Source organism: Neophocaena asiaeorientalis, unplaced genomic scaffold (genome assembly GCF_003031525.2).
Source record: "Neophocaena asiaeorientalis asiaeorientalis breed wild unplaced genomic scaffold, Neophocaena_asiaeorientalis_V1.1 scaffold123, whole genome shotgun sequence".
Classification (NCBI taxonomy): Eukaryota; Metazoa; Chordata; class Mammalia; order Artiodactyla; family Phocoenidae; genus Neophocaena; species Neophocaena asiaeorientalis.
Window position 1 is genome coordinate 6,827,301 of NW_020173666.1, and position 25,180 is coordinate 6,852,480.

The window sequence follows — 25,180 nt, forward strand, 5'->3', positions numbered from 1 at the left end:
TGTTTCTGTTGATTTTGCCCCTTACACTGAAACATACTTCTAATTTTCTTTGTCAAGATGTATATTTTGTTTTTTTTAGAGTTAAATGGTTGAAAATCTAAATTAAGATTCAAAGTTTTAGCCATATGTAAAATTTAAATATATTAAGTAAATATACTTCAGATATTGAAAGATGAAAGTACGGAGAAAGTGGCAGACATTTTTAAGCTTTTATTAAAGTGTGATATACATGCAGAACAGTGCATATGTCTTAAGTGTTCAGCAGTCTTTACCAGAACATGCTGTGTCCCCAGTGCCTGGATCAAGAGGTAGAATTTAGGCCCCTTTGGGTCCACTTCTAGTCGCCACCATCACTGCCCCTTAAGGGTAACCACTATCCTGACCTGCATTAGTTTTGCCTGTTTTTAAACTTCATTTAAATGAAATTTTATGGAAGTAGTTCTGTGTCTGTTTTCTTTTACTTAGCATTACATTGGTGAGACTCACCCATACTGTTGCGTATAATTGTAAACCATTAGCTTTCATTGCTGTATAGCATTGCTTGATATGAATACATGACAATCTGTTGACCTGTTCTATTGTTGATGGATATTTGAGTAGTTTCCAGTTTCGGGTTATTATGAAGAGTGCTGCTACAAATACTCGAACACATATTCTTGGTGAACATACGTGTGTGTTTCTGTTGCGTATATACCTAGGAGAGAACCCCTGGGTCATTGTGTACACATATACAGCTATAGTAGATTCTAAACTAGCAAACGTTTTAAAATCTGAAATCATTTATAGCGATGTGAGTTTGCTCTCTTAAATATAAGGAACAAGTCTCATTCTTAACATGAGGTGTGACTTTAAATTAATGAAGGATTTGTTAATAAAGCACTAGAACAAGGGTCCACAAACTTTATGTGAAGGGCCAGATAGCCAATCTTTTAGGCTTTGGAAGACACATGGTCTTTGTGGCAGCTCCTCAGCTGTAGCGGTGCCAAAGCAGCCATTGGCAGTATGTAAATGAGCATGGCTGTGTTCCAATAGAACATCAGTTATAGACCCTGAAATTTGAATTTCATGTGTCACAAAATCTTCTTTTTTAATTTTTTTCAACTCTTCAGGAATGTGCAAACCATTCTGAGCTTGCAGATCGTACAGAACAGGTGGTGGGCCAGAGGGAGTCTGCAAGCTGCAGTCTGCTGACCCCTGCAGTTGAACCCACGCACCCAAATAATTTTTGTCCTTTTAAGTCACCTCGAGAGACTGATTCACTTCAGCAATGCTGCCATTGCTAAAAACGTCTTTTAATTCTTTGGAACTTCTTTCAGAGCCAGTTTACAAACCTCAAAAAAAGATTAGTCTCATTATTTTTTAGTCACTCCTCATTTTTGATCAAAAATATTTTATTCCATTTGATTTACATGCCTCATTCTACTGAAATTGCTCTGAGTGACTTTTGGCTGTTTCCAAAAACAAATTAAACTCCAAAGGATGAAGGTATACTGTCACTGATAGGACGTTTAATAATGTGCCACAGGTTCTGAAGAAAATCCCCAGAGAGGAATTCCAAAAGTGCTTTCAGCAATGGCAACATTCTTGGACTAAGGGTGTAGCTTCCCAAGGTGACTGACTGAGAAGGGAGGCAGCCATCATTTGGATGTGTAAATTCTGGTATGTTTTTGGTTTTGATTTTAATCAATCCCATTGCGTCAGCCATATTGCCTTTTTACCCTAAAGTAGAAGACCCATGGAAAAAGTAGCTAATTTTGAAGAGCAGATGATCTGAATGTTGTTGGCATTTGATTCTGTAAAGTCTTTTATGTTAGTATTTCTGTCTTCTGAGTTGTGTTTTTCTTAGGCCAGTATTAATATTATTTGATCTCTCAATGGACAACATGAAGATGTAGCCATGGCACATACATCACCATTGGTCAAAGTCAACTTGGGAGTAAAAGTTGCTAAAAAATTAAGAATCTACATATAAATGATCAAAATTTGTCATTATAATAAAATTTACATTAATATTGTCTGATCTATCTCAAGTAGTCATTGGGTTCCCATAATCTGTATTTGACTCTATTAGTAATCACTACATTGTATTCAACTATTCTGTTTATATGTTTGTTACTTGGAACCTGGCCACCCTGAGCACCCAAAAGAATGTTTGTCGAACTAAAGTAATTGTCTTGAAATTTTGTTTCTTTTTCTCCTTTTGCCCTGAAAACCCACTGGGTAAGTAATTATAGATACAGTCCTTATAATTATTTAATGCTTCCGGTAAAATATTTGATTAAGGAACATTTGACAATTAGTTAAAATGAGTGTGGGGATTTACTTTTGCATAATTTGTTTAATTTGATTTATTTTGTGTAACTTGATCTATGTTATACCTAGTAAAGATTACCAGTGAGTTTTTAGATGGGCTGCTACTATTCTCTTTCCTTTAATAAACTGCAATTACCCAAATATTAAAAAAAAAAAGGTACAGTTATATAAATGTTCACTTATGCTTTTTTCCTACTTTAGTCCACCAATCGATGACTTTGATATATTTAAAGAATTAAAAGACCAAAATTTCTTTGAGTCTCAGGAATCTATCATTGCTTTATGTACTCACCTGCAAGATTTGATGAAAACTATTGAAGACCTAGATGAAAATCAGCTGAAAAATGAGTTTTTTAAAGTTCTTCAGGTAAATGTAATAATTAATCTCCTGAGTTTATTTAAATAGTTGAAAAATAAACTGGTCCACGTTTAACAGCAAAGCATGTTTACATATTGTCATTTAAGTTATCAGTGATCGTTTTTTATCATTTTAATAATTATCTATTCGAGAGATGAAAATCCATTTAATCTCTGAAAAGGGGTTTTGAAGTTTCTTCTCCTCCCACTGGAGGTTTTAGTGGCACAGGAGTCATCTGGCTTCATAGCTCTGTCATTCTGGAGAGATACTGAAGTCCACAGTCATCTGATTGGCCCAGCCTGACTTGGCTTCGAATGTTGGCCGTGTCACTTACTTGTGTTTGGACCTGAAGCAAGGTACTTGATGTTTCTGAGCTTCAGTTTCCTCATCGGTTAACTGAGGGTGGTACTATGTGCCTCGTGATTTGACCTGAGAATGAAACTAGCTTCGTTCCTGTAAGTGTTGGGCACAGAGTGGAGCACAGGTGTTGTGCAGTTGTCATCAGCAGGTGGAAACAATCGGGTGGCCCATGGCCTATTTCATATGCTTTTATTACATTTCTTCATCTATCTTGTCTTAAGTTTAGTTTTGAATTCTCATTCAAAACATCCTAAAATTTAAAATATATCATTATAATCAGAACTATTTGAAAGTATGTGGTTTTACACAGCAGTTTCCCCAGCCCTTATTTCCCGAAAGACGTTCGAAACATTTCCATAAAGAGATGTTTGAAAGTGCTCGGAAGAGACATAAAGCGGGGAAGGGGGACCTGGAGTGGTGGGGGAGGGGTGCGGAGCTCAGTTTTAAGCCTGGCCCCCAGGGAAGGGCCTGCTAAGGAGGGGGGCAGGCCCCGAGGCAGGTGAAGGAGGGGGTCCCCTCACGTCTGGGTGGAGCTTCCTGCGGAGCCCTGAGTGGGGAGCCTGCCAGGTGTGTGGGAAACCCTGCTGGGAAGGCCTCAGGGAATGGGGAGCAGAGGTGAGAGGGCCTGCGGGCCGCGGCTGCACAGAAGCCAAGCTGCCTCCAGAGCAAAGGCGAGATCTTTGGTTTTTACTCACAATGAAGCGGGAAGCTGTTAGAGGGTTTTGCTCAGAAGAGTAACTTTTTTTAAAAATAAATTTATTTATTTTATTTACTTTTGGCTGCGTTGGGTCTTCCTTGCTGCGATTGGGCTTTCTCCAGTTGCAGCGAGCGGGGGCTACTCTTCGTTACGGTGCGCGGGCTTCTCACCGCGGTGGCTTCTCTTGTTGCCGAGAACGGGCTCTAGTGCGCGGGCTTCAGTAGTTGCAGCACGGGGCCTCTAGAGCGCAGGCTCGGTAGTTGTGGCGCACGGGCTTAATTGCAGCACAGCATGTGGGATCTTCCCAGACCAGGGCTCGAACCCGTGTCCCCTGCATTGGCAGGTGGATGGATTCACAACCACTGCACCACCAGGGAAGCCCAGAGGAGTAACATTAAATGACTTATTTCAAGGATTACTTCCGAGGACAGGCCGAAGGCACAAGGGTGGGAATGGGGAGATTTGTTACTACAGTGACTCAGGTGAGGGCAGACTGGACCAAGTTGGTAGCATCAGAGATGGTAAATGTCACCAGATTCTGGATGTACCTTGAAAGTAGAGGCTACCGAATGTGCTGATAGTTGTGATAAAGTCCTGATGAAACTTGGAGGGCGAGCAGAGTAAGCTGAATAATGAAGCAGGATAGGCATATTTTGAGTTTGGAAGAAAAGTGGTCATGGTTCTGTTAACTAATAAACCGGAGTATTATTTCCCCCTCTCACTATTATACTTAGCTTAGAATTAGAAAAGAAAAGAAAAAAAAAATCAGCCTGTCACTCGCTGCCCCTAGCCAGCCCATTCTTTTGGGAAATCATCTTCTTTGAATATGTTCTTTGTCCCGTAAGTATAATAAACTGTGAAGAAGAAAGCGTACTGATCTATCTTCTGTCATCTAGTTCAGCCAGCTACCCCAAACTGCCCCTCTTCTCCCACGTAAAGGAAGCCAAAGTTGTCCCCATTAGTGCTCACAATGACCAGCAGGTTACCTCCCTACAGGAAGCCTGAAGGTGTCTTAGTTTCTAGGGAATTATTGATGCTTTTAAAAGCCACAGCACTCCACCGCTGTTCACACAAATATTTCAGTGTCAACTTAATCAAACACTGTTCTAGATGCCGGGCATGTGGTGGTGAGGAAAACAGACTAGTCCTTGTTGCCACTGAACTTGTAATCCTGAAGGAATATAAACAAATAATGGCACAAATAAATACAGAATTACACACTGGAAGATGATCTGAAGGAAATGTGCCGTAGGCCAGCAGAGACCCTGACCTCCGCTGGAGATGCCGTCATGTGTGCCGTTGTATGTTTCTTCATCAAATTTGGGCGCTTGAGTTATCTTTCTTTTTAAAATAATATTCTTGGTTGGAACATGCACTTTCCTCTTATTTTGAATCACAGAATACTAGAGCCTGTTTGGGCTAACATTTATTGAATACTTCTGTATGCCAGCTTTTGGGTACATTACTTACATGCATTATGTCAAATACTCAGAATGACTCTACGAGCTAAGTGCTATTATCTCATTTTTCAGTTGTGGAATTTGAGCCTTAGAGCTTAATTTACCAGTGGTTGTTTATTGGAGATGCTAGGATTTGAACCCAGGTCTGTCTGATTCTAGAGCCTATAGTTCTAAACGTGTAATTTTAGTTAGAGCTTAAAAAAATGGGGCTACATACCATTTCCTACAAAATAAACTTCAGTATTTCAAAGTGGAATAATAGATTATTCGAGTTGGAAGAATCTTTGGTTATCACCGTGTTCAATTTCTTTATTTTACAAGTGAGAGAACTAAATCCCAGAAAAGTTGCCAGGTCCTAAGGATTGGGGGAATTTTTATTTTCTCTTGACTCTGGATTTTTATAAAATAAAATAAACTTTGTAGCCTCATTTTTACAGCATCTGATCATGTTCTAGTAATATCTGCAAGATGCAGAAACTTTCACTCTGCTTAAACAATGTGAGTGCTAAAATCATTCAAACTGTGTTTTTTTCTTAAGTTCATTGCATACTGGCTAAAGTTTCATTGTTTTACCTTTTTTATACAGTATACTTAGAGAAAATGTAGATTGGGTGGACATTTTATATTAAGAATTTTATGAATACTTTTAGCAACCCCACCTCCCATTACATCCTACGTAATAGAGTTTTTGTTGGTTATTCAAAAGAAGGGTAAATGATTTGTGCTTTTTCTTTTTCAGATTTCACTGTGGGGAAATAAGTGTGATCTGTCTCTATCAGGTGGGAAAACTATTTCTCAGAAGATCAATTTAATAAATTCTTTGGAAGACCTAAAACCTTTCATTTTAGTGAATGACATGGAACATCTTTGGTCATTGCTTAGCAATTGCAAAAAAAAAAGAGGAAAAGCATCTATTACTCGAGTGGATATTGTTCTGGATAATTCTGGGTTTGAACTTGTTACAGATTTAGTATTAGCTGACTTACTGTTGTCCTCTAAACTGGCTACTGAGATCCATTTTTATGGGAAAACGATTCCATGGTTTGTTTCTGATACTACTCTACATGATTTTAACTGGGTAATCGAACAACTAAAACATTCTAATCATAAGTGGGTGTCCAAGTGTGGGGTTGACTGGGAAAACCATATTAGAATGGGCAGATGGGTTTACCTCGATCACATGTTTTGGACTCTACCTCATGAATTCAGTGCAATGCCTCACGTCGCCCCTGACTTATATGCTACACTACAAAAGGCACATTTGATTTTATTTAAGGGTGATTTGAATTACAGGAAGTTGACGGGGGACAGAAGATGGGAATTTACCATTCCATTTCATGAGGCTTTGAATGGCTTCCACCCTGCACCTATCTGCAGTATAAGAACATTAAAAGCTGAAGTTCAGGTTGGTCTGCAGCCTGGGCAAGGTGAACAGCTCACAGCTTCTGTGCCCAACTGGCTGACCATTGGGAAATACGGAATATTTCAGTTTGATGGTCCACTTTGACTTGCTGTAGGAACTCTCAGTTGGGTAGGAAGATCTGACAGTCACTCTTCATCCCCAGAAAAGCTCTGGGAAGTTTGGCTTCTCAGTGCTCTTTGACACACACACTGATGCTTTCTCCTTTGAACGTTTTGCCCTGCTACATTGTTTTGGGGATAGGTGGATTACACTGGTTACAGATAGTTACATTTATGTTGGAATTTTAGTAACTTATTTCTAGTTAAATGCGTCATTTCAAATGGTTTTAATGAAGTTATTTTCAATTGGGCAGAAATATAAGTGAATTCTGCTTTAAAAGTTAACATTTTAAAAAATACTATGCTGCATGGTATTTAATATTCTAGGAGGCATGGAGTTTTACTCAATTTGATTCTGGGCTCTAGAGATAAGGGCTCAGTGAAGATATAATATATTTACATGTTAAATATGCTTTGTAAAGAGAGGCATTTCTTAACAACTGTGATATCTGAACACACGAAAGTAAAACTTACCTCATAAGTTAATTCTTAATTTTGTTCTCCTTGAATTTTATTTCATTTCAATAACCTGTATTATTTGCACGCATTTGTATTTTGATTGACCTGTAGAATGGATGGTAGGAAACACAAAACTGAACAGAATGAAACAAATAGTACTTGAAGAAATGTAATATCTTTTACAGTAATTCTATTTGTGATGTCCATAATCAACTGAAGTATATTATTTTAACACATAGATGTTTTAAATGAATGGGATTGCTCACAGTTTAAAAAAAATGCTTTAGGTAGGAAAGATTCTTCTGCATTGACTTTGTACTACCAACGAGTTAATTCACCTTTTATAATCTTACACATTTATTGGTGATCACAGCTATTAAAGACTAAGTTTCAGGTCAGTTTGTTTTGAAACTGAAATTGGAAATAAACCTGGGAATGTTTTCTTGCACCAGAATAATAAAATGAATTGTAAATTGTACTGAAAATCTCACTGGTTTTATCTTCCAGTGGGGGAAGGTCAAGAAGGGAAGATTAAAAATGAGGTCTTTATGATGAAGAAACTCATAATGTATATTATAGATGTCCAAGCAGTTGTTAAATTATGTCACTTAAATGAAGTGATAGTCTGTGCCCTTGCTAAGTGCTTAAAATTGTTTTGGTAAAATGTTTATATAAAGCTGCACATTTTGGATTTACTCATTTCCTTATCTACATGTGTTCCTGTTTTAAACATTGTTACTAAAATACTGAGCACATGAGAATTACTTGTAGACACTTGCCATAAACTAGAAGACAATTGTATATTTGTATTGACTTCATAGCCACAGCGGGAGCTATGGTATAATACATTACTTTTTTCCAAAGCATGGGATTTTTTTCTATGTTCATGTTTTATTAAGAACATGAGATTTATGAGGAAGTAGTTCACCCTCTCCTACAAGAAAGAGAGCAAGGAAGCAAACTAGAGCAAGCAAGAAGATGGCACCATGGAAGAGGAAGTCAAGGCGGCACTTTTAAAAATGCTTATTTAGCAGGAGGGAGGGGCCTCTTGGAGTTTCACCAGTTGATTTTTTAAAAATAATTTTTATTTTTTATCTATTTACTTACTTTTGGCTGCTTTTGGGTCTTCGTTGCTGCACGTGGGCTTTCTCTGGTTGCGGCGAGCGGAGGCTACTCTTCCTTGTGGTGCACGGGCTTCTCATTGTGGTGGCTTCTCTTGTTGTGGAACATGGGCTCTAGGCATGCAGGCTCAGTAGTTGTGGCTCGCGGGCTCAGTAGTTGTGGCTTGGGGACTCTAGAGTGCAGGCTCAGTAGTTGTGGCACACGGGGTTAGTTGCTCCATGGCATGTAGGATCTTCCCAGACCAGGGCTCGAACCCGTGTCCCCTGCATTGTCAGGTGGATTCTCAACCACTGCGCCACGACAGAAGCCCTTAACCAGCATTCCTGAGATAAAATTCACACACAATTCATCCATTTAAAGTGTACAGTATTTTAGTACAGTATGTTCACAGAGTTGTGCCCCCATGACCACAGTCTAATTTTGCAAAGTTTTACCCTCTCTAAAAGAAACCCTGCACCCATTGGCAGTCACTCCCCAGCCCCCTCTCCTCAGCACTTGGCAACTAGTAATCTGTTTTCTGTCTATGGATTTACCTGTTCTGGACATTTCATATATAAATAGAATATAAAATATGTAGTCATTTGTGACTGGCTTCTTTTTAGGATTCATCAGTTGTAAAGTGTATCAGTACTTCATTTTTTTTTTCCTGAATAACATTCCATTGTATGGATATACCATATATGGGTCTACCATATTTATACATTCATGAGTGAATGGACACTTGGTATGTTTCCACTTTTTGACTATTATGAATAATGCTGCTATGGACATTCATGTACACGTGATTGTATGTATGTGTGTTTTCAGTTCTCTTGGGCATGTACCTAGGTGTAAAAGTGCTAGATCCTGTGGCAGTTACATTTAACATTTTGAGCGACTGCCAGACTCCCAAAGTGTTTGCAGTGTTTTACATTCCGCATGAGGGCTCCAATTCTACATCCTTGTCAGCACTTGTTATTGTCTGTGTTTTTCATTATAGCCATGCTACTGGGTGAGAAGCAGTATCTCACTGTGGTTTCAATTTGTATTTCCCTGATGTTGAACATGTTTTTATGTGTTTATCGGTCATTCGTATATTTTTGGAGAAGTGTCTTCAATTCTTTTCTCCATTTAAAAATTTAAAAATTAGATTATCTTTTGTCGTAAGAGTTTTAATTTTTAAAATTATGTTGTTTTTGGCCATGTTGCCATTCGTCATGCAGGATCTTAGTTCCCCGACCAGGGATCAAGCCCTTGCCCCCTGTGGTGGAAGCGCAGAGTCTTAACCACTGGACAGCCAGGGAAGTCTCAAGAGTTTATGTTTACTTATTATTGTAAGAGTTCTTATATCTTTTGCATACAAGTCCCATCAGATATATAATTTGCAAATATTTTCTCCCATTCTATGGGGTGTCTTTTTGTTTGCAGCACAAAAGTTTTACGTTTTCACGAAGTCTTTATGTTTTTTGTTTCTCTTTTGTTGGAAAACACTGGATTTTGAACTGCTTCTTAACATCACCTAAGGGCCTCTGAAATGAGGGCTGGAGACACCCAATGGTCTGCCTGTCGCCTTCTCCTGCTTCCCCATCTGTTTCTACCCTAGCAGATTTGGCCTATATATTCTGTTTGGTGTAGGTACAGAGGAGCATGATGAGGGAAGCTGGGGCTCTGGAGTCAGCTGGGGGTGAAGTTTCCACTGAAGAGCTGAGGGATCTTGGGAAACTCCTAAAATAGCATCTTCAATTGTTTCAACTGCTAACAATACCATACTTGGCTTAAGTATGAAGTAACTCCTGGGTAAAGCAGCCTATAAATTTCATGCAACCCTTTTTTAGCAAGACATAGATCCAGTATCTTAGGTATATTATGATGAAAATGTGGATGAAGGGCAGGTAAATAATTAGGTGGAGGATGGCGGTTTATACTCCATTGATTTATGTTACTTTTTGTGTTTTTTGTTTGTTTGCGGTACGCGGGCCTCTCACTGTTGTGGCCTCTCCCGTTGCGGAGCACAGGCTCCGGACGCGCAGGCTCAGCAGCCATGGCTCACGGGCCCAGCCGCTCCGCGGCATGTGGGATCTTCCCGGACCGGGCCACGAACCCGTTTCCCCTGCATCGGCAGGCGGACTCTCAACCACTGCGCCACCAGGGAAGCTCTATGTTACTTTTTGATTAAACATCAAATGAACAAGATTTCTTGAGATGACCCAGCTTTTTTCTGTAATTCAAGGTGGCATTTTGGTGTTTGATAAAATGCAGTAATGCTTTTGAACTTTTTAATAGCCAGAACCCATGTTGTTCAACCTCAAGGTCACGTTTCTATAAAAGAAATTCCCACTGCAAAAGGCAATACCAACGTAATTCAAACCATTTTCTTAGATTTTAAGAAAGCCCTAGGGTGAATTGAAAACACAGTTCAGAGTTAGAATTATTAAAATTTCCTCTCCCACCCATTTTCCTAACAGCTCCCTCCGCCCAAGCTCTCACTCAGCCTTGTTCTGGAGCCTCTAACTCCACAAAACTTTCTCCCCTCTACTCTCCTATTTCCCTGGACTGGGTGTGGGGAGTCGAGGAGACTCTGAACACTTCTACACGTGCGTGTCTTACTACCATGATAAAGTGTTAATGCAGTGTCTGACATTTATGGTATGCGATAAATGATATCCTGACATTACAGAAAATGAATAAAGCAGAGGGAAAATATGAGAAAAATAATAAGGATGTTATCCCACCACCTCCAATACTCCTGTTAAGATTTGGATGTATTTCTTTCTCCTTGCCTAGGCATATTTTTTACACTTTTAAGACAAAAAACAAAAACCAGGTTTGTACTATTTAAATTAAAAAAAAAATTCTGAAGTGGTTTTCCAGCTTCTGAAGTTTTAGTTTGGTTAATTGGTTTTGTTGTTGTCATTTTACTTTTGTAATTTTTGTGTGGTTTGCTATCATTAGTTCCGGCTGGAGGGATGGAAGATTTTTTTTCCCCCTTGGATGACCTGGGACTTAATAATGATCTGGGACTCATAAATACTTGATTGCTAATGCCTGGTCTCCTGTTAACTCCGTGACCTAAGTCACATTCTCACAATTTTACTGGAAAAGGAGAAGTTATTTCTGGTCAACTTGAACTACATTCAATCGCAAACCCAGATTCCCCTAGGGAAACGGTCGTCACGCTGAAAGATACCAGCATTCTGGCATCCCCTAGCGGCCACCTGAGTATTCCATGAACCCTGATTTTTTTCCCTTCATTTGTAAACTACAGATACTGTTGGGAGTGGAGTTAGTATACTCTGAGCCATCCAATCAGAGGCCACTGTTCACCTGGTTCTCCTACCTTCCTGCTTTTCTTTGGTGGGTCACATTTCCCCTTTTCAGTTTATTTAACATCCACCTCGCTCTCAGACCTTCCAGAATTTTGGAGAAAGGAAAACCAGTTCTTAGGGAAGACACTTCTAAAGTGTTGGATCCCATCAGTTGTACATTTCTTGGGGGCAGCCACTGACTTCTGTGTGTTTGCTCCCCACACAATGTAGAGCGCAGAGTAGGTGTTCAATGAATGACTGATTGGTAGGTGACAAATTCTAGCACTTGAAATAATTTTCTTAACCCCCTGATGTGATGCTACTTAAATTGAAGTCTGAAATGGGTCTACTTGAAAGTCTGATCAATTAGACCAGTTGGTGCTTGTTAAATGAATAAAGAAATACATGTTATATAATTGGGTGTTTTCCATAAATGTATACATCTTTGAATACTGCTTTATCCCTTCAGTATTACATTGTGCTCAGTTTCCCGTTTGTTAATTCTTCAAAAATGTGACTTTTCATGGCTGCAAACATTTCATCATATAGCTAGATCATATTTTGTTTTGCTATGTAGATTGTTCAGAATCTTTGCGATTATAAAAGAAGTTGATATGAACATCTTCAGACAACTAGTACCCATTAAGCTTTGCAAGTCTTCAGTAACGGAGAATTATTTGAAGCCACCCAATTATTCTAGTCCTAGAATAGTGCTTGTATTAGGCTTTTAGCCCCAAACTCTAAACATTGAGTAATTGCTTTATATGAGAAGGAAGGTCACTTTTTGCCTTACTTTAAAAAAAAATTCAGGGACTTCTCTGGCAGTCCAGTGGTTAAGACGCTGCACTGCCACTGCAGGGGGCACGGATTCGATCCCTGGTCGGGGAACTAAGATCCCACTTGTTGCGCAGCCAAAAAGAAAAAAAAAATTCATATGTCATGCTGATGACTTTCAATCCTGCTTGAGTTCAATACAAAGTTTAGGCACAAGGGGGAGATCCCTTAGCACGGTAAAGTGGCTGGATTTTTCTTCTGTACTATTTAGAATTGCCGATTTCAGCAAGAAAACCTGGCAGAGTATAATATTAATTGTTGACTGCACACATTCTTGTGGTTTCAACTTTAAAATCATTATGCTGGAGCAAGGATTTGGTACAACACAGTAAGGTCAATGACAACAAAACTGTGTCCTCATTCCTTTCTTGGCTGAAATTTTCTGTATACATATAATGTTTGTGACCCAGTGTTACAGTGGTTTATCATAGAAGTATATCAAAATAGGTGAATTTGAAAATAAAATTCAGGAAAAAAGAAACAATTTTGTTAACAATGTAGAAAAGTCATCCAAGAAAAAACTTTGTAAGAAAATAAAAAAAATTGCTTGTCACTTCACTTAAACTTTGCTTGAAGGAAAGAAGCAAAACTGTACTTGTTTCCTTATTTTGCTAATTGTAACACAGCAAGTTAATTTTTACCGTGATTCAGAAAATTTAAAAGAACTAATATTCCAATTCTATCTTACATTTAGGGAGATACAAATTGGGCTTGGTATACCTCCAATGCAGAAATTCTGCAACTGGGGTCCAGGTGGTTCAGCAAATAGAGGTGGTCTGTAAGCTTGGGTGAGAAAAAATTTCGTCTTTATTTTCATTAATCTCTAATTGAAATGTATTTCCTTTAATATTGAATATGAGCCATAAACCTCAGCAATATTAGCAGTACCTGTACTTTCATCAACTGCAAAAATCACAAGCCTTTTCATATTATATTATGGTTACTTCAACTATCTTGAATTATTGTTTCATCATTACATCAAAAATTTAGATGCTTTACCTGGAGAAGCTCATGGCACAAAAACAGTTAATACCTGCTCTTATTTTTCTCCTTTTCTTTCATTCTTTTTCACAGTTGGTGAAAGCCATGATTTGGTTTATTTATTTATTTATTTATTTATTTTTGCAGTACGCGGGCCTCTCACTGCTGCGGCCTCTCCCGTTGCTGAGCACAGGCTCCGGACACGCAGGCTCAGCGGCCATGGCTCAGGGGCCCAGCCGCTCTGCGGCATGTGAGATCTTTCCGGACCGGGGCACGAACCCACGTCCCCTGCATCAGCAGGCGGACTCTCAACCACTGCGCCACCAGGGAAGCCCTGGTTTATTTTTATGGTTTTGTTTTTGAGGTGAAGAAGAGATACATCATACTGTATTTTTTCTTCCCATCTCAAACTTCAGTTAATATAATTCCTTTATTGTCTAGCTTGATTTCTTCCAGGGGTCCTTAAAAGAAGGAAAAGATTTCACATGTGCACATAGAATGAGTCATCCTTAATCTTACAACTACAAGGCTTTTTTGTGCGTGTGTGTTTGTGTTTTAAAATAAAAAGAGATGAAAAATCATTAGGAATGTTTTCCTATTTAGAACTCTTAAAATATTTTAAAGGTCTTAAAAATCAGAAATCAGAAAAAGCTGTTTAAAGTATAAAGCAAGAAGCAAAATTCAAAAAATTTCTTTTACATATATTCTTAATTTTTATAATAATTATGGCAATCAGTGAATAGCAAGCACATTATAGATACATTATAACAGAATAGATACCATTATGGAGCACTATATTCCAGGCACAGTATTAAGTGCTTTACTCATAATGTGGCATGGTATCTTCATAAAGTTCCCGGAGGCAAATATTTTTATTCCATTATTCCTACAGGAGCACCAAGTCTCAGTGATTTCAAGTAATTTCAAGTAACTGGGCACAAGGCCACTGAACTAGTCAATGGCAGAGACAAAATTTAAACTTTGAGGGCTTCCCTGGTGGTGCAGTGGTTGAGAGTCCGCCTGACGATGCAGGGGACACGGGTTCGTGCCCCGGTCCGGGAAGATCCCACGGGCCGCGGAGCGGCTCGGCCCGTGAGCCATGGCCGCTGAGCCTGCGCGTCCGGAGCCTGTGCTCCACAACGGGAGGGGCCACAACAGTGAGAGGCCTGCGTACCGCAAAAAAAAAAATTTAAACTCTGATCTGTTGGACTCCAAAAGTCAAGTTATGGCTTTTATTTGAAGTTACTATGCCTTTCCCATAATTTGTAACCATTTACTTAAGTTCCTTTTAAATATGAGTAAATATACTTACTGTCAATGGAAATTTGAGCCATAAGATTATGTGGATGATCAAACACATTATGAGTTATTAACGTGGAAATCTCAGCAGCAGAAGAAATAAAGCTAAAGGTCAATTATATGTTTTAAAATAGTCATGTAGAATGGGAGTAGGTGGGAATGGGGATTGTTTTTCTGTATCATACATTTTGTATCGTTTGGGCACTTATGAATTCATGGAATTTTATAGTAGGCTGAACACCACACTGAGAAAGGAAATCTCTAAGAAGTTTGGTGTAGAGAGCTGAACATCAGCAAATCCAGTAATGAAAAGAAAGCCTCTCATGTTTCAGGCCACCAACCAGCTGAAAACCAGTGGGTAGTTATTTTGAAGGGAAATTATTCTTGCGACCAGATGGAAGTGATTTAACAAGAATGAACTGGCTTATTTTTTCAACCGAAGGGATGATATAAAAGTTGTTTTGCTATCTTGGTGAAATCCAAAATCTGTTCAAATAAACTCTTCCAATTCTTGCCTGGTCTTTGATAGCATTGCTGATAAGTTGTTTAAAATTAAATGAAGCACAATTTTATATTAATCTGTAAGCTTATACCTTAATTCTATATTTCTGTTTCGTTTCTCATTAGTTCCCAAATGGAATGTTATTTGAACTGCTGAAACCCTAATAATGATCTTACAGGAGACCCATCAGCTACCTTCCTTTATTGAGGGAGGTTCTTGTTCAGAGTTCTTGTTCAAGGAATCTGAACTCCAGTCCCAGTTATGTTACTAATTAATTATGTGATTTTTAGCTAGGCATTCTATTATTGTTACTTAATGTTTTGTATATAAGCCATAAATTTGCTTTTAGCTCTATGATTTTATGATCCAATTGTGTTTTCTGCCATGCACCAAGACAGCATAATCCTATTTACTCTTGCACAAACGTTGGCATTTTACCTTTGTGGAAAATTCTACTTCCTTCTTCCTACTTATTAATGTCATTTTTCTCTCCATAGAAAACTTTTGTTTCTATTAATCTCTGTTTAACCCATTGAAAGACTGGCTAGTTTCTATAAGACAAATCATGAGGATATAATTAAATATGTCAGTGAGAAGAACCAAATAATACAATTTATCTTCAATTAAAAGAATTGATGAAAATATTGCACATTGTAGACTGTTGACACTATAGACAGACATTCTTTATAGAATGGAGGAATATTTTATTACATTGAGAAGTCTGGCTTAGCAACAGGACTCCAAAGGTAGAAATTGAAGCTGAGACTGTTGAGTGACAATACAAAAGTCATTTTCCCTTCTTTTTTCCTGGCATGGGCACCAGCTGTTTGAACATCCTTCCCTATGTTGGTACCACTCCCTTTGCCAGTGATTGCGCTTAAAAAGGGGCTTATGGAAGGAGATATCCCTCTTCTTCTTCTGGAGATTTTCATGTCCAGAAGTGATGCTATATTTGCTTCATTTTACACACAAGATAAAAGACTCTGAGAGGATAAGAAACTCGCCAGTGGTAGCAAGTGACAGGACCTACATTTGAACCAAGAGCCCAAACCCATAGTTTTTGCCCACACCTACACTGCCTCTCATAATAATACTCTATCATACATTTTACAAAGCACTTTATACTTTACAAAAGAGTTCTCGTACTATGTCATATCATCACGAGAACACTGTGAGATAGGTTATTCTTAACTTGACCTAAGGGCAAAAGAGTTTCACACAGCTAGTAAGTGGCTAGATTGGGGCTTGAACCCCAAATCTTCCAAGTCTCCTGCCCTTTAATGGTCCCATACATTCTTTAGGACAAATAGCAAGATCTCTCAGAGATCAGAAATATCTCTCTAGAAAGTTAGACTTTGTTCTATTGGCCACTGGTTCTCATCCTGTGCTTCTAGTAGCTCTTGGGGTTCCATGGAGGAATGTTGGGGATTTGGGGTGGTGTGTAAGAAGGAGCCATGGGGAGGCACTTCAGTGGGACTCTAGCACCCCACCCTTTGTCAACTAGGTGAACCAAGGAAATCTCCAAATTGGTCTGTTCTGCACACTCGGCTCCTGAAAAAGATTCCAGTTGGACAAAGATTCACTGGAGAAAAGGAGAAAGGCTTGGAAACCATTGCCATAAGTGAAAGGGAGCCGTTGAAAGTTTCTGAGGAGGTCATGTTTTAGAAAGATCAGTCTGGCAGTTTTGTGGCAGGAAGCTTTCAATATAGAGAGTCTGGTAGAGAGAGACTTAGGAAGGAGGGGATAGAAAAGGAGAGGTTACAAGAGAGGTTACGGGAGCGGAGGGGAGAGGGCAGGAAAGTCAGAGCAAGAAGTAGGAAGAGCAAAAATTCAATTTGTCTGGATCTTAGTGTCCACAGGACCAAAATTGTTTTTGCATATTTATTTATTTTATTTTAAAAATTATACTAAACTTGACTTTCTTTCCTTTGGAGTACAATTCTATGAATTTCAGCACATGCATAGATTCGTGACCACCACCATAATAGGTGCAGAACAATTCCATCCATCACCGCCACCCCCCCAAGCTCCCTTGTGCTATTCTTTTATAGTCACCCCTACCTCCACCCATAATTCCTGGAACCACAGATCTTGTTCACCCATAATTCCTGGAACCACAGATCTTCTTCTGTCCTACAGTTTTGTCCTTTTGAGAATGTCATATAAATGGAATCATACAATACAAACCTTTCTAGTTTGGCTTCTTTCATCCAGCATAATGCCTTTCAGATTCACACATGTTGCCGTGAGCGTCAACATCCAGGAGACTCTGAGACAGGAAATAAGGCTGCAGAAGGGAACTGTGCCTTAGTAATGCTGGGGCCTGAATGGTTTTGAGCTGGAAAGAGTAATCATTAGGTGCTACAAACTCTCTGAGGGAATTCGTTCATTTATTCCCTTATAGAATTATTTACTGAGCAACAGATATGTGCTATGTACTGTTTTAGGTGTTGGGATGGAGTAATGAACAAAATCAAAATCCTATCCTCAAAGAGCTTACAGTCTAAGTGAGGGGAAACAAGCCCATGCGTGATTTAATGTCAGTAAATGATATACTCTGGGTAGGGGCATAAAGGAGAAGCTGTTTCACACAAGGGGGTCGGGGACAGCCTTTGAACAGGCCAGATCTGATCTTGGTCCTGGATGAAATACATCAGGAAGCCGCCAGCCAGTCATCAGGAAAGTGAGAGGTGCAGGTTTAGGGAAACGTGAGTGTAAGGGGCCCTGGGATGGGAGCGTCATTGCCACGTTTGAGGAGGAACAGCGAGGTGCAGCTATAGTAGCCGGGAGCATGGAGCTGAGGCCAAGTCATATGGGGTCTTAGGGGCCATTGAAAGGCCTTTGGATTTTTATTCAAAGTGTGATGGGTAGCCATCGGAGGGTTTCCAGCAAGAGTGACCTGCTCAGATGCATATTCCGTAAGGGCCACTTGTGCTGCTGAACAGAGAATAGACTTTTTTTTTTTTTTTTTTTTTTTTTTTTTATTTTGCTGAAGAGTAGTTGATTTACAATGTTGTGTTAATTTCTGCTGGACAGCAAAGTGACTCAGTTATATATTCTTTTTCATATTCTTTTCCATTATGGTTTATCACAGGATATTGAATATAATTCCCTGTGATATCCAGTAGGGCCTTATTGTTTATCCATCCTATATATAATAGTTTGTCTCTGCTAATCCCAAACTCCCAATCCAACCCTCCACCTGTGCCCCACTTGGCAACCACAAGTCTGTTCTCCATATCTGTGAGCCTGTTTTTGTTTTGTAGATATGTTGATTTGTGTCGTATTTTAGAATCCATATATAAATGATGTTGCATGGTATTTGTCTTTGTCTGACCTATTTCACTTAGTATGATAATCTCTAGGTCCATCCATGTTGCTGCAAATGGCATTATTTCATTCTTTTTAATGGCTGAGTAGTATTCCATTGTATATACCTACCACATCTTTATCCATGGACAGAGAATAGACTCTTAAAAGGAAGTGTGCTGGATGGATTGGGAGAGTGGGGAGAAACTGAGGCAAAGGAGTCATGTAATATGGGCCTGAACTAGGCTGATGATAGAGAAAAATGGAAGAAAGATAAATGCAAAGAAATATTTTAGAGGAAAATGGAGTTTATCGTCTTAAGAGTATTCATAGGTTGAAAATTTAAATAGTTTCCAAAAATGCAGGTAATGCATGGTAGATGATAAGGCCATTGTAAGTTCTGGAAACTAAGGATGCTTGGTGAGACTGTACCTAATATTTGCGATTGAATCAGTGTAAATCGTGGCTTTCGAACTGTGCTCCTAAGAGCCTCTGGGGTTTTGTTAAGGTGTTTCCAGGAGCAGCAGGGGCAGTTTGGGGCTGGAGCTGCATCTTCAACTCCCAGTTCAACCAGAGTGGTGCCAAGATGATCTGTTTGATATATTTACTTCCCTGAAAAATTTCACTGGAGCGAGGTGTGACACAGGAAAAAGAAAAGGAGCGGGGTTACTGTGTAAGAAATCACACACCCCAAAGTCTTAGTGAATGGAGAGTCTTTTTTTTCAGATACGATACATTATATAGGTAAGGTTATGTCGGCTGTTATAGCAGATAAGCACCCAAAGCTCAGTGGCTTAACAAATGGGAAGTCCAATCAGCCAGGACGCGTGTAGGGGAGGTGACGGGGTTGTCTGCTCTACGCAGACATTCCGGGACCCAGGCTGATGGAGGTTCGACCACATTCAGTATGTGGCTTCAGATGCCATCCTGGAATCAGGATCTAGCCAGATCGCAGGGGAAGACAGAGCGTACAGAATCACACGGGAAGTTTTTACAGGCCCAACCTGAGAGTGATGTACTTTACTTCCGTCCACGTACCAAAGGCCAGAAATTCAAGGTCACGCCTAACCATGTTTAGTGGACAGCTAACCTGTCCCTGACACATATACATGATTGCGATATAATAATTGGAAAACATAAACCTGGGCCCTGGATTTATGTTTTCACCTCGGGGCAAGTCAGGCTGAATTTATGTCTGAGTGTTTGTGACTATATGTGAATCCTGAAATGTGTAAGAACTGATTCAGAGAGTTTTGTTCACAGGTATGTTATAGAATGGCTGCCTCTGAAGCATGGTGTGCTAAGGAATGAGGATAATTCTGACTTTTCCTCATTTTATTTTTCAGAGTGCTGGGAAGATTCACCGCCCTAGTGAAGTCTTTCACCTACCATCAGGTACATTTGTAACTCCAGCCATGATGACTTACCATGTTTGCAATATTGCTTGGTGACTAATTGTTTCGCGATTGTGTTTTATGGTTTTTCTCTTTTCTGCATCTTATCATTCCTCGTTAACCAGAAAGTCCTCAAGGTTAGACTTAAATACCTTTTACTGTTTTGGACTCACTGTACACTCTGATCACCGTCCTGTATCAAGAGCAGGTATTAAGTAACTGTGGCTGATTTAGCAAATGAAATAAAGGCAGTTTACACTCATAGATCAGTATTTTGGAAGCACCTCAAGAGACGTCTGTCCCTGAAAAGGCTGGGGCGTTCATTTCTTTAGAAAATGATTAGCCAAAGACTCAGCTTCCTGTAACTTGCTTCCTTCTCTTTCTTCTTCATTAAAGGTTTTATAAACCAAGGAAATTTGTGACTCATAATGCAAGCTTGTAAAGAGGGTATTTTAATTGAGGTCAAATCAGTGAATCAGCAGAAGATTAAAATCTCTTTCCAAAAATTAGACAAATTTATTTTTATGATGTTGTTGAGAGGAGTAGATGAGGATGACTTTATATGTATGTATAAGTTTGGCTAAATCGAATTGGTAATAAAATCTAGCCTGGTCCGAGTCAGAAAAATCATCAAAATGTTTTTGAATACTTTTGCACAAACCTCAACAGGAAGTTAGAATCGATACTGAAGACCCAGAGCACATGAGGAACAGTCTTCCCTCTCAACTTCTATAAACTTTTTATTAACAAGAATTATTTGTTGCTTTTTGAAGGAAAGTTGGCATCCTTTTAAAAGAAACCCAAAGCATGTCTAAAATGGGGTCAGGAAAATCCCACACTCCCCCACCCAAAGCCATAAGATTTTCCAAAATAATAAAGACATTTTAAAGATCCAGAAGAAGCTGGGGTCTTGCTTAATTTAGAAACCACATTTGCTTTTGAAAGTTGTTTTTTTTAATGGAACATTTGTTTGGCAAGTTATCATATTTTTCGGTGGAATGTGACATTGGTCCTTCAAGAACTTCAACTTGTGGGAGCAAAAAGAACCCGAAGAACTGCATTCCTGTTTTCATCACTGTCTTGGAGTGACCCTGTCGAAACATAACTGTGACATGAGGGTCCTGTTGTCTTCAACACCGGACACATCCTGTGTATGGATGACCATCCTGAGGGAAGGCCAGGTCCCTGGGGAGGACTTGGTGTCCACAGGCTTGTAGGCTGAGGGTGGGATCTTGCTCTTTAAAAACTTGAAATCCTATTTATTAATTTAGATGAGAAAGTTATCAAATGGGCATGACATTAACAGTTGAGGTTCAGTATCTTTCCCCTGAGCCTCCACTGGACAATATCCTCTCTTGTGGTTACCATTTTCTTTATTATATGTTAATATATTCCATTAAGTTACAGTCCTGTCTTGGCTGGGGAAACATTGTCTTTATAAGGGGTTTTGCATATCTCTGCTTCGGTTTAATCAAATGAGGCCAACTGATTTCTTTTTTTAAATTGAAGTATAGTTGATGTACAGTAATATTATATAAGTTATAGATGTACAATATAGTGATTTACAATTTTTAAAGGTTAAACTCCACCTATAGTTATTATAAAATACTGGCTATATTCCCCATGTTGTACAATATATCCTTGTAGCTTATTTTATACATTGTAGTTTGTACCTCTTACTCCCCTACCCCTATATTGACCCTGCCCTTTTCCCTCTCCCCACTGGTTACCACTGGTTTGTTCTTTATATCTGTGCCTGTTTCTCTTTTGTTACATCCACTAGTTTGTTGTATTATTTGGATTCCGCATATAAGTGATATCATACAGTATTTGTCTTTGTCTGACTTATTTCCCTTAGCATAATGCCCTCCAAGTTCATCCATGTTGCTGCAAATGGCAAAATTTCACTTTTAATATGGCTGAGTAGTAGTCCTTTGTGTAAATATATATATACACACACATATATGTATATGTGTATACATACACACATACATATAAAGCATATATATATATATATATACACATGTAAAGTTTATATATATATAACATCTTTATCCATTCATCTGTTGATGGACACTTTGATTGCTTCCATACCATGAGGCCCATTGATTTCTTCTTTTTTTTTTTTGGCTGTGTTGGGTCTTCGTCGCTGCGCATGGGCTTTCTCTAGTTGTGGTGAGCGGGGGCTACTCTTCGTTGCGGTGCACAGGCTTCTCATTGCGGTGGCTTCTCCTGTTGCGGAGCACGGGCTCTAGGCGTGTGGGCTTCACTAGTTGTGGCACACGGACTCAGTAGTTGTGGCTCGCGGGCTCTAGAGCACAGGCTCAGTAGTTGTGGCGCACGGGCTTAGTTGCTCCGCGGCACGTGGGATCTTCCCGGACCAGGGCTCGCACCCGTGTCCCCTGCCTTGGCAGGCAGATTCTTAACCACGGCACCACCAGGGAAGTCCCAAGGGCAATTGATTTCTAAGTTCTTGGAGATGAGGTGCCTCTGTTGCTTCTACCTACAGCCTCTTTCTAAGATCCTTATTTTCCAAAAGTAATGAAAATGCTTTAAGAATTTATTCTTATATACTGAGTAGTTAAAAAAAACTTTTTTTTTAATCCTGTGATAGTCCAAAGTTCTGAGTAATTTAGAATAAGAGTAAACCCTTTGCTTTTCTAGTGCTTTTTTGCAGTGTCTTGTGGGGGGATTTTCTACTCTGTTTTAAAATAATAATGTGAATAGCTAACACTTACTTTGTACTTTGTCCCAGGGTCTGTATTAGGCACTTTACATGCATTAACTCATGTAATCCTCACAACAACTCCATGGGTTAAGTACTGTTATTACCTCTATGGTACAGATGAGGAAATAGGTCCAAGGAGGTAGAGAAATTTGCCCAAGATCACAAGGCTAGGAAGTGGCAGAGCCAGAATTTCATCCCAGGCAGATTGGCTCCAGGGTCTGTCCGTTTAACCACTGTTGGAAGGCCTCCAAGGCCAGAGATAAATTCAAGGACTTTTAGTATTTTTTAAAAAAGGACAAGACCTCTCATACAAGTTTATATTCTACTGGTGCTTTTTTTTTTCATATATATGAAAAGAACTAGATCTCATTTATAATCTGATTTCAATTAAGGGTATATCTACTGATTGCCAACTTTGTTAAAGCAGGGGAAATGCTTGACCCTACAGAGTTTCACTGGGTAGTCAGTCTGCTACTTCCAGCTACCAAGGAGGGCTGGCTTTCATCTGGGAAAAATCTGCCAACTTTATGCATCAGTTCTAATTTTTCAGTAATACATCTACTGAAGTGATACAGCAATGATATTCTTTCAACATCGTAAACCTCTCTTTTAAAGATTATATTGCTACATAACAACCAAAAATATTTTTGTAAACACCACTGCTTCTTCTTTTATTCAAAGAATTTCCTAATCTCTTTGATGCTTCCATGCACAATGAATTTCAATTCCTGCGTTATTTTGCTGATAACACTTGTTTTTAAAATCATACCAAATGAACACAGAGCAAAGGCACTTAAAAGTTATTATTTTGAAGTAACGTTTGGCTTGCTTTTTAGAATACATGATAAATGCTGCAAATCTTTGAACTCATTTTTACTCTTCACTTCATTTTTTCATCCCTAAAGTGTTTAAAATATAGGTAGACTAAAAAATACTATGAGACAGAAAAAAAAAAACAAGGATTCACAGATTTTTTTCATTTTGTAATGTGTGATAAATTTCCCAAACTTTCTACCTATAGAGTATTTTGGAAAATCTAATTTTACTTCAGGTGGATACTTTTTTAACAAGAATATAGAATTAAAAATTTTATATTACATGGTCATGTAACTGAATTGGCAGGAAATACATTTGACTTATCCCATTTAATTATTGCTTTTTTTTTTTTTTGGCTGTGTTGGGTCTTCCTCGCGGTGAGCAGGCTTCTCATTGTGGTGGCTTCTCTGGTTGTGGAGCACGGGCTCTAGGCACGCAGGCTTCAGTAGTTGTGGCGTGTGGGCTTCAGCAGTTGTGGCATGTGGGCTCAGTAGTTGTGGCTCTCAGGCTCTAGAGCACAGGCTCAGTAGTTGTGGTGCACGGGCTTAGTTGCTCCAAGGCATGTGGGATCTTACCAGACCAGGGCTCGAACTCGTGTCCCCTTCCTTGGCAGGCAGATTCTTTACCACTGCACCACCAGGAAGTCCCATAATTATTGCATTATTAAATATGAATTATGTAATGGCAGCTGTCATAATGAAAACACTTGTAGATTTAAACTGTTAACTCCAAGATACCATTCTAAACAAAAAACAAACAGCAGATGACACAAACTGCATTGTGAGTGTCAAATCTAATCAGCAATTAATTCCAGTGGAATACAGTAGATTCTTGTTACTCACAGTAGTTATATTCTATAAAGTCGCTTTAAACACTGAATTAGCAAATACTGATCCACTGCTTCCAGGGGAAATACAGGCTTAGGTTCCTGTGAGCCTTTGGTCACAGCATCTTCATTAACTGATCAATACATGACCTTGTCCTATGTGTATTTCTGTTTAGAGACACTTTAATATATATTGTCGATTCATTAATGCTGAACTCATGACCAACAGCCATGAGTAACTCTGTAACTCATGCCTAAATGAAGCTTATCTAACACACTGTTTTCTCTGTGAGGCACATCACAGCCTTATTGGCTTAAGAACACCAGACAGCACTTCATCACTATGCCTAGGGGCCATTTAAAATAGCAAAATCAGGGCTTCCCTGGTGGCGTAGTGGTTGAGAGTCCACCTGCCGATGCAGGGGACGCGGGTTCGTGCCCCGGTCCGGGAGGGTCCCACGTGCCGTGGAGCGGCTGGGCCCGTGAGCCATGGCCGCTGAGCCTGCGCGTAACACAAACACACAAAAGCAAAAAAATGCAAAACAAACAAACAAAAAAAGTGGAACTAAATGGACCACAAAAAGGACGCTTGTTTACACTCTGAGAGCTGAAACAAGAAGGCAGAGTGTCGCTTTGTTTGATCTCGGCTGGGAACATGCATGTCGGTTGAGTCAAATTTCTCACCAGTCTGTGCACGTCAGTGAATGACCGAGAAAGCTCCGTGAGTATTGATTTTGGGGTTGTGAATAAATTTCGGTAAGTAGGTAAATTCGCAAATATTGAATCCACAAATAGCAAGGATTGACTGTATTTGTAAAACTTAAAGATATACACTGATCAGTGTGTCAGAAAACCAGCTTCTTATTTAGAAACCCAAGTTGTTTTAGTTATTATTCACTTATCAAAGTTAGTCCTCC

General features: G+C 39.2%; 1 protein-coding gene across 6 annotated transcripts in view; it reads left to right on the forward strand.

Annotated features, from left to right (window-relative positions):
* DCPH1 (damage control phosphatase 1) overlaps positions 1-25,180 on the forward strand; it is a 37,038-nt gene that overhangs the window by 5,996 nt on the left and 5,862 nt on the right. For 3 of the 6 annotated variants that reach the window (XM_024747863.1, XM_024747861.1, XM_024747866.1), the window contains 2 exons: positions 2,515-2,680; positions 5,928-8,034. In XM_024747863.1, coding sequence (XP_024603631.1) covers positions 2,515-2,680; positions 5,928-6,695 — 934 coding nt within the window. In that variant the 3' untranslated portion in view covers positions 6,696-8,034. Of the gene's footprint in view, positions 1-1,525; positions 2,681-5,927; positions 8,035-19,845; positions 19,895-25,180 lie in introns of those variants that run through there. The other 3 variants (XM_024747867.1, XM_024747865.1, XM_024747864.1) reach the window with 3 other exon arrangements.